At 38.0% G+C, this 14,007-nt stretch overlaps 1 protein-coding gene across 3 annotated transcripts in view; it reads left to right on the top strand.

Moving 5' to 3' along the window:
* Positions 1 to 14,007, top strand: part of BANK1 (B cell scaffold protein with ankyrin repeats 1) — a 278,763-nt gene that overhangs the window by 243,860 nt on the left and 20,896 nt on the right. For all 3 annotated transcript variants that reach the window (XM_029942644.1, XM_029942650.1, XM_029942661.1), the window contains one exon: positions 9,246 to 9,311. In XM_029942644.1, coding sequence (XP_029798504.1) covers positions 9,246 to 9,311 — 66 coding nt within the window. The remainder of the gene's footprint in view (positions 1 to 9,245; positions 9,312 to 14,007) is intronic.

Genomic DNA, 14,007 nt, shown 5'->3' with positions numbered 1-14,007 from the left:
AAAAAAACGTTATAGGATATTGACATGGAACTAAGCATTCTAATTGCTTCACACAGAATAACGTATTGGAAAGAATCTCTATTTCAATCATCACCACCATCTCCTGCCCCTGGAAATGTAACTTACTAATGCAGAACTGAACCCATGGTTCATTTTATTAAGAGCTATGTTTCTGATTTTTCCACTCCATTCCTGGCACACTAAACCTAATTTTGTGTGAACAACCACAAAAAAGAATAACTCATTTTTCTTCAATGAAAAGTTGTTGAAGTCTGCGTACTCAGAAATTGCATTTTCTTTCTTTAATATGGCAAAGGATCAGGTTCATTACGCTTCAAGAAAATGGAGGAAATAATACGGATTTGGAGTCCTCCTTAATGACAGAATTCTTGATTTAAGACTAATCAAGAAAAGAAAGTGAACATTTTGCATAGTGTATATAGATTGGTAGTAAAACTATATCCATAAATCATGCAAAGAGATGACTGCCTATTGGGGAAAATTTTTCAACATCAGTGGGCAATTTCCCATTTTCCCATCATTCAATTAATAGAACCAAGATTCTTCTTCAGAGTCTATGTTGCTGATTTGGGATAGAATGTAATTTCCCTTTCAATTTTCAATTGCTACTGAGTTGCCCTTGGCATTTTGGAGAGCAACAAAATTGTATATGACCTTTTTGAGAGCTACTCAGCTACTGAGACCCCAAAATGTCAAGTATAACTCAGTTGCTCTCAGAAATTTTCCACTTGGCAATTCATTTGTACTTGAAATTGATCACATTCAATGTAATTGAAATGCAAACAGAAAAAAAGACCTTGTAGACTCTCTTAGGAAAATTAATCCGTATCATTGTATATGTGAGTGAACGGAATGGTCTCTGTTCTCATTAGTGAAGAAATGTGGTCAAGTGGATTAAAGTAGGCCTTAGGTCAAGTGCCTCGGATCCTATTCACTGGCTTGGTGGCCTTGCCCAAGCCATTTAGCTCCAGGACGTCTTATGTTTATCACAGGTGCTCTCAGGACAGAGGGACATATTTATCATTCTCTTTGTAAGCACGGTGCCCCTGTATCCCGCTGTGATTATCTGAATCTCCCCTTTCCTTGATAGGGTGCTGGTAGAGCTCTGCAAAGAAACAGTTGCTCAGACCTGTGCTCACACTGCCCTTCAGAGTGAATCAAGCCTGTCTGTATAACCCAGGTGTTTCTATTTGTTCTTTCTGTCCTTCTCACAGTGGCACATCACAGACACATTGAATGAAACCTTTGCTAAACATCTCTTTGAGTGTTGGCATAATAATGAGGATCTCTTCCAGCCTCATCTTTCAGAAACTCAATTCCTTTATGTTAGTGAATGGAGAAGGAGGCAGTAATCAACTGTGGGGTGAATTGACATTAAAAGGTTTATATTACATGTGAAAATAAATGCAAATATTGTCAAGCACTTAGGTTTTCATTTAACACTCTGTTGAAATCTGGCCTTTTCCCCCTTAACTTTTGATGCTTATAGAGTCTCTGTTAAATATCTCTTTAGTAAGAAGTTTCATTGGCCTAGAATAGTAGTTCATAACTGGTGGTGATTTGCCCCCCAGGAAACATTTGGCAGTGTTTAGGGACATTTTCAGTTATCACCCCTGGGACAGTACTAATGCAACAGTACTAATGACTAGTGGGTACAGACCACAGATGCCACTACACCTACCTATATGGCACAGGAAAGGGCCCATCACAAAGAATTAGCCAGTCTAGGGGCACCTGGGTGGCTCAGTTGGTTAAGGGTCCGACTTTAGCCCAGGTTATGATCCCACACTTTGTGAGTTTGAGCCCCATGTCAGGTTCTGTGCTGACAGCTCAAAGACTGGAGCCTGATTCGGATTCTGTGTCTCCCTCTTTCTCTCTGCCCCTCCCATGCTTGCACTCTGTCTCTCTGTCTCCCAAAAATAAATAAACATTTAAAAAATAATAATAATTAGCCAGTCTAAAGTGTCAACAGTGCCAAGATTGAGAAGTCATGTCATGGATTGTTTCCATTGTTAAGACAAAGTAAACATCTGAATACTTCAGAGAATGGCCCTTTGAACATAAAATCGTAGATGAATCAAATAGCTATCCACACAAATTGTCTTTTTTCCCATTTTAGATTTCCTAAATTCACAATATTTCTCACCAGCATTTTGCATGTGTGCAACCTTTTCCCTCTTAAATGTACAGCAGTTGTAGAAAAATGAGAAAATTGGCACACTTGAGAAGAGCTTCCTTGGAGGGACCTGCAGCATGGTAGGGTGAAATTAATGAAGATTGTGAAGCTAGATAAAGCAGGATTAGAATCATGACCTAGCTACTTAAAAGTTGTGTGACCTTGTGCAAGTTACATCACCTTGCTTCATTTGTTTAAAAAAAAAAAAGAATGCTAAAGCCTCCTTAGACTTTTCATGGGAATTGAAACAACACATGTATAGTAGCTGGCACAGAGTAGAATGCAAAAATGGTAATCACTATGTTGAAGGGTGTTTTGTAGACATAGAGGTGAAACAGGGCTAGATCTCTGCAGGTGGTATAGCTTTGGCTTCTCACGTTGGGTTTCATATGCCAATATCTCATCTTGCATGACTTTTCCAAGTTATTTAGTAAGTATCCATAATGAACACCACATAGCTAAGGTGGGAAGCCCTATCCTTTAAGAATTTTCAAACTGCATTTCTCTAGTTTGAGTCTTACTAGTGGAATTAGCATTTAATATCTGTTCAAAGTGAGTGTGACCAGATCCTACTGGTTACCTTTTAAGATAGCAACATTTCCTGATATATGGATAAAAAGAGAGGCCAGAGAAGTTATTTCTGGCAATAACCAAGCATGAACCAAAAGGTGAACTCAGCATAGTATTACAGTGGCTTCCTCAACAACCCCAAGTACTTCTTTTTAAAACAAAAGAAAATTACTAGGGATGTTACTAGACAATGTCTTCATTTATATCATTATTGAATACAAATGGTGAAAAAGAAAAAATCAGGGGCACCTGGGTGACTCAGTCAGTTAAGCATCTGACTTCAGCTCAGGTCATGATTTCACAGTTTGTGAGTTCAAGCCCCACATTGGGCTCTGTGCTGACAGCTCAGAGCCTGGAGCCTGCTTCAGATTCTGTCTCCCTCTCTCTCTGCCTCTCCCCTACATGCTCAAGTGTTCTCTCTCTCTCTCTCTCTCTCTCTCTCTCAAATATAAATAAACACTAAAAAAAAAACTTTTAAAGCAATCTGGACTACTTGCTTTCTGCCCCTCCCCCATTCACATTCTCTCTCTCCCTGTCTCAAATATAAATAAACATTAAAAAAAAGAAAAGAGAAAATCAGGCAATGAACCCAAATGAAATCATATGGGAGGAGACGAACCCCCAGATTAGTGCTATGCAAGTAATAGATGTTTAATACATATTGCCTGCCTGGTAACAAGAGGGAAAAGTATCTGCTTTCCCAGTGGTGGATTGGAGATTTTGCTAATAAACTCATTTCAAGGGCCTCAAGCTCTAATTACAGAATTCCACAAACCAACTGCTCTCTCTCTCTCTCTGAATGTCTCAACTTGCTAGATTAGAAACATTTCTAGAAGAGAAATATTCTTATTTGCATCAAAAGGAATAAATATGCAAATACAAACAGTTTGTATTCTACTCTAGTAAAAATTAAATTCTTTAGAAATAGAAAAAAATAGTTTATAGTAAGATTTCCTGGTTTGGGAGAAGATTTTTATGGGAACGTGTCTATTAGACAAAGTTTCCATTATGAATTGGAAAGAAAATTCATGCTTTCTCCTTTAGGAGAAAATTGATATTGCCATTGAATTAGAACATGTGTGCCATTTTCCATCTGATAGTTATGAGACTTCCAACTTCCCTTCTCTTCCAATCCCAGAAGCAAGCCTGTAACACTTCAGTGACATCCTGTGTGCTGGTTGACTATTTGTAGATTCTCCTTTTAAAACAGGCCGTAATAACTCCTGACCTTATAGATCTCCCAGGCTGTAAATTGCCATTGGGTGGAAGACCTTCCTAGTATGTGACTGACGTGATTCTCTGCAGCCACTCCAACCCTAATGTGCCTATGGTGACCTGTGTTTGATTACTTTGTTCAAATAACCTGTAACTATTGCCAGCTGAAAGAAATGGTGGTTTTAAGCCAGTTGGCGTGCTCAGTCTATCTTGGCCAATTTGCAAAGAATTGGCATATCTTCTCTGAGCTTCAGTTTGATTAGCCAACATGAGTACTTATTTGATTAGAATGTTCTGTTAACTTGATTTTGCTGGTTAGACAAGAGGGTTGTTTGGTTAAACAAGGGTTTGTTAATAGTCATTCTACCTTTATTGTGATTAGCTTTCACAGGGTATAAAATTGAGGGAACAAGGTGGGAAAAGTAAGACTACGGGGGAGGGGTGTCAAATCATCACTCTCTTCCTCCTTGATTCTCATCTCTAACCTCTCTCTCACCAGTAAGTACTAACGACACGTTTGACCTTTGCTTAAATGAATACACCAAAATGGAGGACAGTATGGAAACTATGACTGGGTCTTATTTGCCTTTGCATCTTCAGGATCTAGCACTGTAGTTGGTTACACAGTTACCAACCTATTGAAACATCATTGAATGAATAATAAACATACTGCTGCTACCTGTACAACAACAATACCTGTCTGCATATCTTTTATACCAAGTCTCTAGTTTCAGGATAATCTTCAGTGAGAGTTCTAAACACGTTCTGTTGCACTTCTAACAGGCACAGAACATCAAGGGGTTTGTCATTTATAAGTTACATCTTTATGAATGCACTTGGCCATTGCACAGACTCTCAATTACCTTAGCCCCTTACAAAGTAATTCCAAATAAGTTTTGTCAGATGTTTTAGGATGGCTTTGGAAGGGTCCCTTTGCTAGAAATAGGCTACAGATCAAGCTGACATGAAGAATGTTCTTACAGAAGCAACCTGGGAAGACAAATAGTGCCAGTGAATCCGTTATATTTCATCTTCTCCTCCCCCTCTGTTCTTCTGATAGTTCTGCTTTGCTTAATGTTTTGAATATTTAATACTATGCTAATTTTCTCCATTTAGTGTCCTTTCTATTCTTGAGGAAATTTTATAGAAGTTGTTCCCCCAATATTTTAAATAAATGGAGATGGTATTTGGGACATTTGCCTTGTTTGAGATTATTTTGAACCTCGAAAATTGTTTTTCTTTCTCTATGGACTTTTTTTTAATGTTTAAAGGTGGTGACAACTACTAATAATGTAGTCATTTTCCTTTCTTCTCAAGTTCCAATTTTAGGTAGGAAAGAAAAATAAGAATTCCCTGGAGTAGAGTCATCAAAGTTGACGTATGTCATAATTGCCTTAATAGCATTTCTTTGAACATTGATGCAATAAAATATGGTTTAAAAAATGTATCCTCCAATAATTCAAACACACAGGGACAGGATCACCTCCATATATTATAAAAAAAATTAATCTTGGTCTGTGATTTACCTGTCTAGTTTTTCTATTATTCTAAGCCCTTGATCCACACAATCTCTTCCTAAAAACAGAGCCTCCTATTAAAACTCATACTTAAGAATTTATCCAGGCATGTTTGGGCCTAGGATGATTTGGAAAATAAGAATTGGTAGCGGGGCACCTGGGTGGCTCAGTCGGTTGAGCGTCAGGCTTTGGCTCAGGTCATGATCTCACATTCGTGGGTTCAAGCCCCGTGTCTGCCTCTGTGCTGACAGCTCAGAGCCTGGAGCCTGTTTCTGATTCTATATCTCACTCTTTCTCTGCCCCTCCCCACTCATACTCTGTCACTCTCAGTCTCAAAAGATTAAAAAAAAATTTTTTAATAAAAAAATAAAGAATTGGTAGCATCTTAGGATGTCGGAGTTGAGTAAGACATCAGAGATCATCTCATCTGAACTCCACCTTCATCAGCAATGAAACAAAGGCCCAGGAGAAAGCCACTTTCCCGTATTGCACATACTGTTAACATTAAGACAAAACTATGCCCCTTTCACTGGGCCAGGTTGGTTAACATTCTGGTATACAGGTGTTTGGGGTTTTTTTTTTCAATTTCTGTATATTTACGACAGACTCTCATCTTAGTCACCACAAACCTTGTACAAAAATATGTACTTTCATATAGAAAGCTGAGTGACTCATGACCCAATGTTCAATTTTCATATCATGGATTGTATACTTACCTCTTATAAAGGCTTGTGTGAAAGAACATGTTAAAGAAAAGATGTATAAAGCTTTTTAGAACAAAGGTTTTACTGGTAAATTTAAGATGTTTTAGCTAATATTAACTGTAAAAGAGGAAAGAGTCACGAATTCTGGAATTTCTATTTATCCTTTTCCTAAACCTAACAGAGTATGTTTCCTTGTTATGCATGTTTGAGTCAACGATCATTTTGATGGACTAGCTCTTTCTTTAAGAAACAAGTTAATGTGGGCCGTTTCTAAGATTACCTCATATTCAAAAACACCTCACAGCAATGAGAAAATGGTGTGTTTGGCAAAGTGCTAATTGCTAAGTGAGTCTCTGTTAGGAACCGAGGCTTGTCTGTAGGTGGTAAGAGGGGACCAGTTGAAATGAGTGCAGCTGGAGGTGAGTTAAGAGGGAATTTCAAAGGAGATTATCCAGGGAGAAAGGGCCTTTGTGCTGTGGGGCTTGACACGCTCACACCGCCTTTAAAAAGTTCTGCTGTCAGCACTCTGATAGCTATCCTTCTCAGACACCCTGCTCCCCGCCCAGTCTTCCCTCAGATCCCAGGCTCTTCCAACTCGAAGCCCTGGTGAAATCTCAACAACAAATAAATACGCTCTTTATAATTCTTAGACCAGAAACTCAAAGAGAGTATAATGTTTAGCATATCTCACAAACGCTAGGCATTTGTTGTCATAACAACCTATAGGATATAACAAATTAAGGCCAAAACTCTGGGAAAATGAATTCCAAGTACTCTGTAACTCCAAAATTCAGCAGAATTGTTAAAACTAATCAATTAATGTTCTATTCTTTATGATGTGAGACTCTTCTATTTTTTAATAGTTTATTGTCAAATTGGTTTCCATACAACACCCAGTGCTCTTCCCCACCAGTGCCCTCCTCCATCACCTCTACCTCCCTTCCCTCTCCCCCTCCCCTTTCAGCCCTCAGTTCATTTTCAGTATTCAATAGTCTCTCAGGTTTTGTGAATGTGCTTTTTATTTGGAGAATTTGTTGTCTGAATTTATGTTCGTATTCAGGTTATTTTCCATATTAATGATGCCATACTACACCTTCTTCATCTTAGACATTTTTAGTTATTATCTTCACAATATTGGCTTAAAAATGTTTAAAGACTCTGTTATTAAAATTTAAAAGTGTTTTGTTTTTGCAAGACTTTGTAGAACTAGCCAATGGGGGAAAAAAATCAAGCACCGCTTGTAAAAATGTTTCTAATATCCTAAAATATATTCACATACTATATATCCATCTTATATTTCATTTAAGAAAAAATATAAGCCACAAACCCAGAATTTGCCATTAAGTTATACTTAGCATGTTTTCCAAATCCTAACGAGGCAAAAAATTGGTTTTCAAACAGAAATGTTATTATATGTGTATATTTTTTCTTGAACATATCATACATTGAAAACATATTTGCTTCTCCTCTTTGGAAGAGGAAGGTAGAGCCGAATCGTCTTTCTCTTGACAATAGCTGGCAAATTACATATGCTTAAAAATACTTTTTGATGTTGTATGATTTGGGGCAGTTTTTTTAATTCACACACAAAAAAAGGTCATCTGGATTAAACACAAGTTCGACCTTCATAATAGATTGGCTTAAAGAATAATAAAACCAAGCCACCTGGGTGACTCAGTTGGTTAAGCACCAACTTCAACTCATGTCATGATCGTACAGTTCATGAGTACAAGCCCCACATCCAGTTCTGTGCTAACAGATCGGAGCCTGGGACCTCTTTGGATTTTCTCTCTCTCTCTCTCTCTCAAAGATAAACCTTAAAATTAAAAAAAATAAAAGAATATTAAAACCAAAGATGAGGATATAAAACAACTCCCGGGCTGCATCTCCCAATCAGAGTGGTCAAGCACTGTCCACCTGGGCCATTCTCTCGGTCACTTGCCTCAGCTCTGTTGTTCCAGGAAATCCTGGTGAGCTGTTAAGAAGAATAAGGGACACAAGCATACTGGAAATGTTCAAAGGTTCTTTTGAGTCCTTTTATCTTCAAAAGGAAATAGTTATGGAAGAGAAAAGACAACAGTGCTACAGAGACTCAATAGATTCTAGTTAAAGGCTTGAGGTTCTAACTCAGGTCTCTACTAACAACAGTTCTGGGATTATTGCAAAATTACTTAGCCCTTTTACAAGTTAGTAAAACTTCCACTTTCCTCATCTTTAAACATATGTGGTCGGTCTAAATCTTCAAGGCCTCTTGCAGTTACCAGACCCTGTAATTCAGACTACGCATAAAAAATAAATGGAACCAACTCTGGGATATTCAGTTTTCTAAAGTCAAGTTGTAAAGGGTATAGGCTTTTTCATTAACAAATGCCAGAAGCTAGACAGAACTTTGTGGGTGCTCAATAAATATTAAACAATCAATTTTATCTTTCATCTGCAAAATGAGGTGAGTAATGCTGACTTGTCTCCGACTTGCGTGTGAGAAATAATAAATGAGAACAAAGCACTTTTCAGATAATGAAGTAATTCGAATAAGCTGCTTTAATAGGTCTGAGGTCTAGCTAGATGATGCAAGAATAAAGTGTCTTTTTTTATTATTACATCTGTGAAATACAGCAGTCTTTTCATCTGTTTAAGAAGAAACAGTCATTAACCTTGCTTATCACCAAAAAGTCAGCATGAGTAATTTCTGTGCAAATGGAACTTTTCATGTGATTTTAACATTTATCACTTTCAGCAAAACGCACCTTTTATCTTTACCTGATATCAAAATGGAATCATGTCTTGATTTAAGTAGTTTAACAAGGTGTTCCATCAGCATTGCACAATTCTGCCTAAAGAAAATGCTCTTTGAAATGACTGATAAGCTGCACAAATGAGAAAATTGTAAATTTAATAATCCTCCTATTCAAAAATAATAGAATCCAGGAATTGCTACTAAGGAAAATGATGTATCGTGTTCTGGTTTCCTGGAGACTTCCATACTCTGTTCTTTTTTATGTTTGTGTTCAATAAATATTATCTGCTATTTTTTTTTTACAGTGTTTCAACAAAAGGCAGCCAGAAGACAATCTGATGGTGACAGATTCCACGGTCCTAAGAGACAAGGTAGTCACATGAACTTCAGTTTATTTAAAAATCCCTATGTAAGATCTAAAGAAGTCTTATGAATATTGAATAAAGTCTCCGAGGATAGAAGTAAATAATTGTAAAACAAACAAACAATAATAATAATAATAACTGTGTGCCTGATTAGTTTTACTTTTAAATTAGTGTCTTGCCCAAATGTAATTTTGCCATAATAAGATTAATACAAGAAAATCATCTTAATTTATAAAGGGAAGAAACAGCCTTGTGAGAAAGTTTGTGGCGATGTTGATGACGCTGTCAGCAGGGCTCTAGGAAGGTCACGGAAGAATTCTCACGTGCTGTGCGTGGTGACCATGCTTTCATAGACCTTTAGAGAGTAGCCTCTGGAATGTAAATTGAGGGCAGTGGGAAGACAGATGATTGATTCCGCAAAGAAGGGAACCAGCGTGAGGGTTTCTGTACTCTGCATTGAACTCCAATCAAAGACTGTACCCTTTTCTCATGATTCTCTTGCCTTCAGCCCTTGATCTAGCATTTTTGGGAACACTTATTTGTCATGCAGAAAGAGCTGAATCCTGAAGCTAGCGAGACATCACACACAGTAGGAAAATTTTCCTCTTGCTCTACAGAGAGGAAGCTGCCTCCAGTTTTCCCTGACATTCGTGGTTCTTATTGAAAAGAGAAACTCTAGTGGGTTATTTATTGTGATTTTCTTCTTCCTGATAATAAAGGCTTGGTTAAAGCTTAAAAATGAGAAACGTAAAAGGTGACAGATATAGGGGGGCTGGCTCTGATAATCAATGAGCACGTGCAGATGCTTTTAATTTCAGCTTACGTTTGAAATAACTTCAGTCCAAAATAATATTGCTTTGAAATTGCTACCAGTACATTACTGAGAGAGACATTATAATAAAATCAAGAGGTTATCTCACAGCAGCCACTAAACACCCCCTAGCCAGTCTCCCTTTGTGCTGTCATAGAGATGCTAGGCACTGACTGCACCAACTTCCAACACCACTGAGTTATTAAATACCCCACCTTGGGATGTCTAGGTGGCTCAGTCGGGTAAGCATGTTACTTCTGCTTAGGTCATGGTCTCATGGCTTATGAGTTCAAGCCCCGCATTGGACTGTCTCCTGTCAGCAGGGAGATCTTGGCTATGAGCCAAGAACCCATTTCAGATCTTCTGTCTCCCTCTCTCTGCCCCTCTCCCCACCTTTCAAAAATAAATAAACATTAAAGAAATACACAACCTCAGTGGACCTGCTTCTAAGACAGCCATGGATTATCTTCCAAACAGTGGTGTGTCCTTAAATGAGAGATCTTCATCCATCGCTTCAAGTGGAAGTTCCCATGGCAGCAAGGTTGTACTTAGATCATTCTCCCAATTAGCTACATGATGCTTGAATGCAGCACATAGTAAGGCAGAATTTCTGGTCCCCCCTGAATCCACAGATACACTGTTTATAAATTTGTATGCAAAACAATCCTCTATTTGACAACTTTACATTTTGATTTATCTGCTTAAGGTTACCATTATCCTTCCACTGGACCTTACCTGTCTCAAGAAATAAGTGCAGAACTCCATATGAGATCCTTGTACAATTAGAATCAAGCAGTTCCTGCAGAATGAACAAAGTAGAGATTATTCCTATCAGGACTCCCCCACATACCTCACAGAGTTTTGGAAAGAATAAAGAGAGAGGGTGCTTTGAGCTCTTTAGGAGAAAATTTCCCTGAAGCATTTTTCAATAAATTATTCAATTATCATGTTTAAATTAAATTCTGTTAGAATGAAGGGGAAGATGTGGAGAAGGCCACCATAGATGAATGAAGCTAACAAACAGCAAGAGTAATGAAGAGATCCTTGGAATTCTTGCTCTTACCATTTGTCCACTGGTTTCCCCCCAGAGAGCAACATAAGGAAAAGCTGCTAGTGTCCATTAAACCTGCAAGAGACCAGTTATTTTTGTACTGTATGAACAGAAAACTAGTCTCTTCTATACCCAGAAAAAAGAGAATAGTGAAAGGAAACAAGAACCTAATTATAAAATATTTTATTGGATTGATATCTGCCCATATCTTATTACCTAATTTGTTTCATCCAGATGAACAATTGGTAGATTTATTTTAAACAATTTTAGGGCTAGGACACTGCAATTTTAATCAAATTTTGTATGAATTTTTTCTCTCTAGATTTTCAAATCCAACTGATTGATAATGTTTTAGATTAGTCACCTTAGAACAGTTTCCCTAGATCCCTCTAACCCAGGACATCAGGAATTCTGCAGAACAGAAAAGAATATTGTTCTATTGCAAGGAGAGGAGGAACATTACAGAATGTTGGAAAACCTCCCCGATTACTGTAGTCTGCAGGGAAATCAGAATCTAGTATGAAAAAAGAAGAGATCATTAAGGATAATTGGAAAGATTTTAAAAGTAAAGAATTAAGTACCCAAAAGGGTTTACTCTGTCCAACCATTTTTCTCTAAACCTTTTCAGATATTTATGACCATCCAATCCATGGGACATACTAGGCGATCAAGATTGCTTATTACTGAATTAATGCTTACTCTTTAACTATCCTAGGATTTCATGGTATAATAGGAAAAGCAGTACCTGCTTCACCAAACAGAACAAAACAAGAACAAGAAAAAAAAGGTCCTTTTCTGAAATGTTTGTCAGAATCAAGATTTTCTAAAGGGACAGACAGGTTCTCTAAGGAAGGTTAAAGAAATTATCTAATTCTTTCAATATATGCTGTAAGGAAAAGGGATTACAAGAGCCAACTATTTTCCCTCTGAAATTGTGTGTTTCAGATGCCCTACATTTAAGACTTCCAAGGGATTGCCAGGAAGTTACATTATTGCTAAGTCAAGGAATTTTCCTGAGGAACAGAAAGAATTAATTGGCACCATTTCCATGGAAACTTTAAAGATTTCTTCAACCCAATTTTCACATCCTGAAAAAATACAAGGGAAATGGTGAGGACTTTGGATCACAGATAAAAGTTTCCATTAAATTAGTTTTAAAATCAGTTTTCATGAGTTGTTTGAAATTAGAAAATGCCAGAGTGGTATCACATTCCCACTTCTCAGAGTGGTCAAGGGTTTATTCAGAGGGGCACCTGGGTGACTACTTCGGCTCAGGTCATAATCTCATGGTTCATGGGTTTGACCCCACCCCTGCCACCACTGGGCTCTGTGCTGACAGCTTGGAGCTTGGAGCCTGCTTCGAATTCTGTGTCTCCCTCTCTCTCTGCCCCTCCCCCCCACATGCAGAGAGAGAGAGAGAGAGAGAGAGAGAGAGAGAGAGTGAGTGTGTGGTGTGTCTAAAAAATGAATAAACATTTTTAAAAATTTTTAACAAATAAATAAAATAAAGTAAAATAACATTGCAAGCCAGAGAACTGGATTTTGTCAGTGGGTTTGGAGTTCATCAGAGTTTTGAAGTCTCCTGCATCATGTTAATGATGCTCATAGAGGACTGATTTATAACCCCAAATTTCCATTATTATGGAATTTATTATTGATATTATTAATAAATCTATAATAGGGGAAGATTCCTTCCCAGTGACTGGAATGCTTGGATTCATTAGGCCCCTACCAAATAATAAGGTTTTTATGAAATAGTATCAGTAATTAGAAGACCATTAGGTGAACACAATCAAGTCAAAGAGGGCTGGAGAAATTTAAGGGCTGCTTCTTCAAAGACATGGAAATATCTAGCTAATTTTCCTGGCCTTACAAAATCATATAATATTCTAGGATACTTACATCTCCCATACCTGTTACATCTCTTCTCTCCCCTGTATTATAGCTCTTTCTTGGACTATGTCAAGGAGCCTTTTCTAGCCCCACCAATCATCCACATAGTATTAATGTAGTCTTACCTCAAATATGATACATAGCAACTAATGAGGTTTAACACTCTTCACATTCTGAACTGCCTCCCTGTGATTATGGGTCACATCCACAGACCTCCTCAATCACACAGTTAAATAATGAATCTCATCAAGGGTGTTCTGCTGCTGTCACTCTTGGAAGGCAAACCATTTCTTTGGAGGATGGGGTCAGATGGGAGGTAGGGGAAACATGTCCATGCTAACCACCTGCCTGTATCAGTGACTCCCAAACCTTAATGAGCCTGAGAATTATTTGTGGAGCTTCGAAAATTTGGTTGCCTAAGTCCTACTTTAGTCATGGCTAAAAATGGAACACCTGAGAATAGTAATCAGCGATAATCTCAAAAACAACATGCCAAAGACAAAATAGAACCAGAAGAAACTTTTTTTTTCATAATATTTTATTGTCAAATTGTTTTCCATACAACACCTAGTGCTCTTCCCCTTAAGTGTCCTCCACCATCACCACCACCTCTTTCCCCCCCCCTCCCCTTCAACCCTCAGTTCATTCTCAGCATTCAACAGTCTCTCAAATTTTGCATCCCTCTCTCTCCCCAACTCTCTCTCCCTCCTCCGCTCCCCCTGGTTCTCCACTAGGTCTCTCTTGTTTTCCTGCTAGACCTATGAGTGCAAACATATGGTTTCTGTCCTTCTCTGCCTGGCTTACTTCACTCAGCATGGCACCCTCAAGGTCCATCCACTTTCCTACAAATGGCCATATTTCATTCTTTCTCATTGCCATGTAGTACTCCATTGTGTATATATACCACATCTTGATCCATTCGTCAGGTGATGGACATTTAGGCTCTT

The sequence above is a fragment of the Suricata suricatta genome, chromosome 1, assembly GCF_006229205.1.
Source record: "Suricata suricatta isolate VVHF042 chromosome 1, meerkat_22Aug2017_6uvM2_HiC, whole genome shotgun sequence".
NCBI lineage: Eukaryota > Metazoa > Chordata > Mammalia > Carnivora > Herpestidae > Suricata > Suricata suricatta.
The sequence above is the reverse complement of the archived record's forward strand: the minus strand, read 5'-3'. Positions and strand labels throughout refer to the sequence as shown.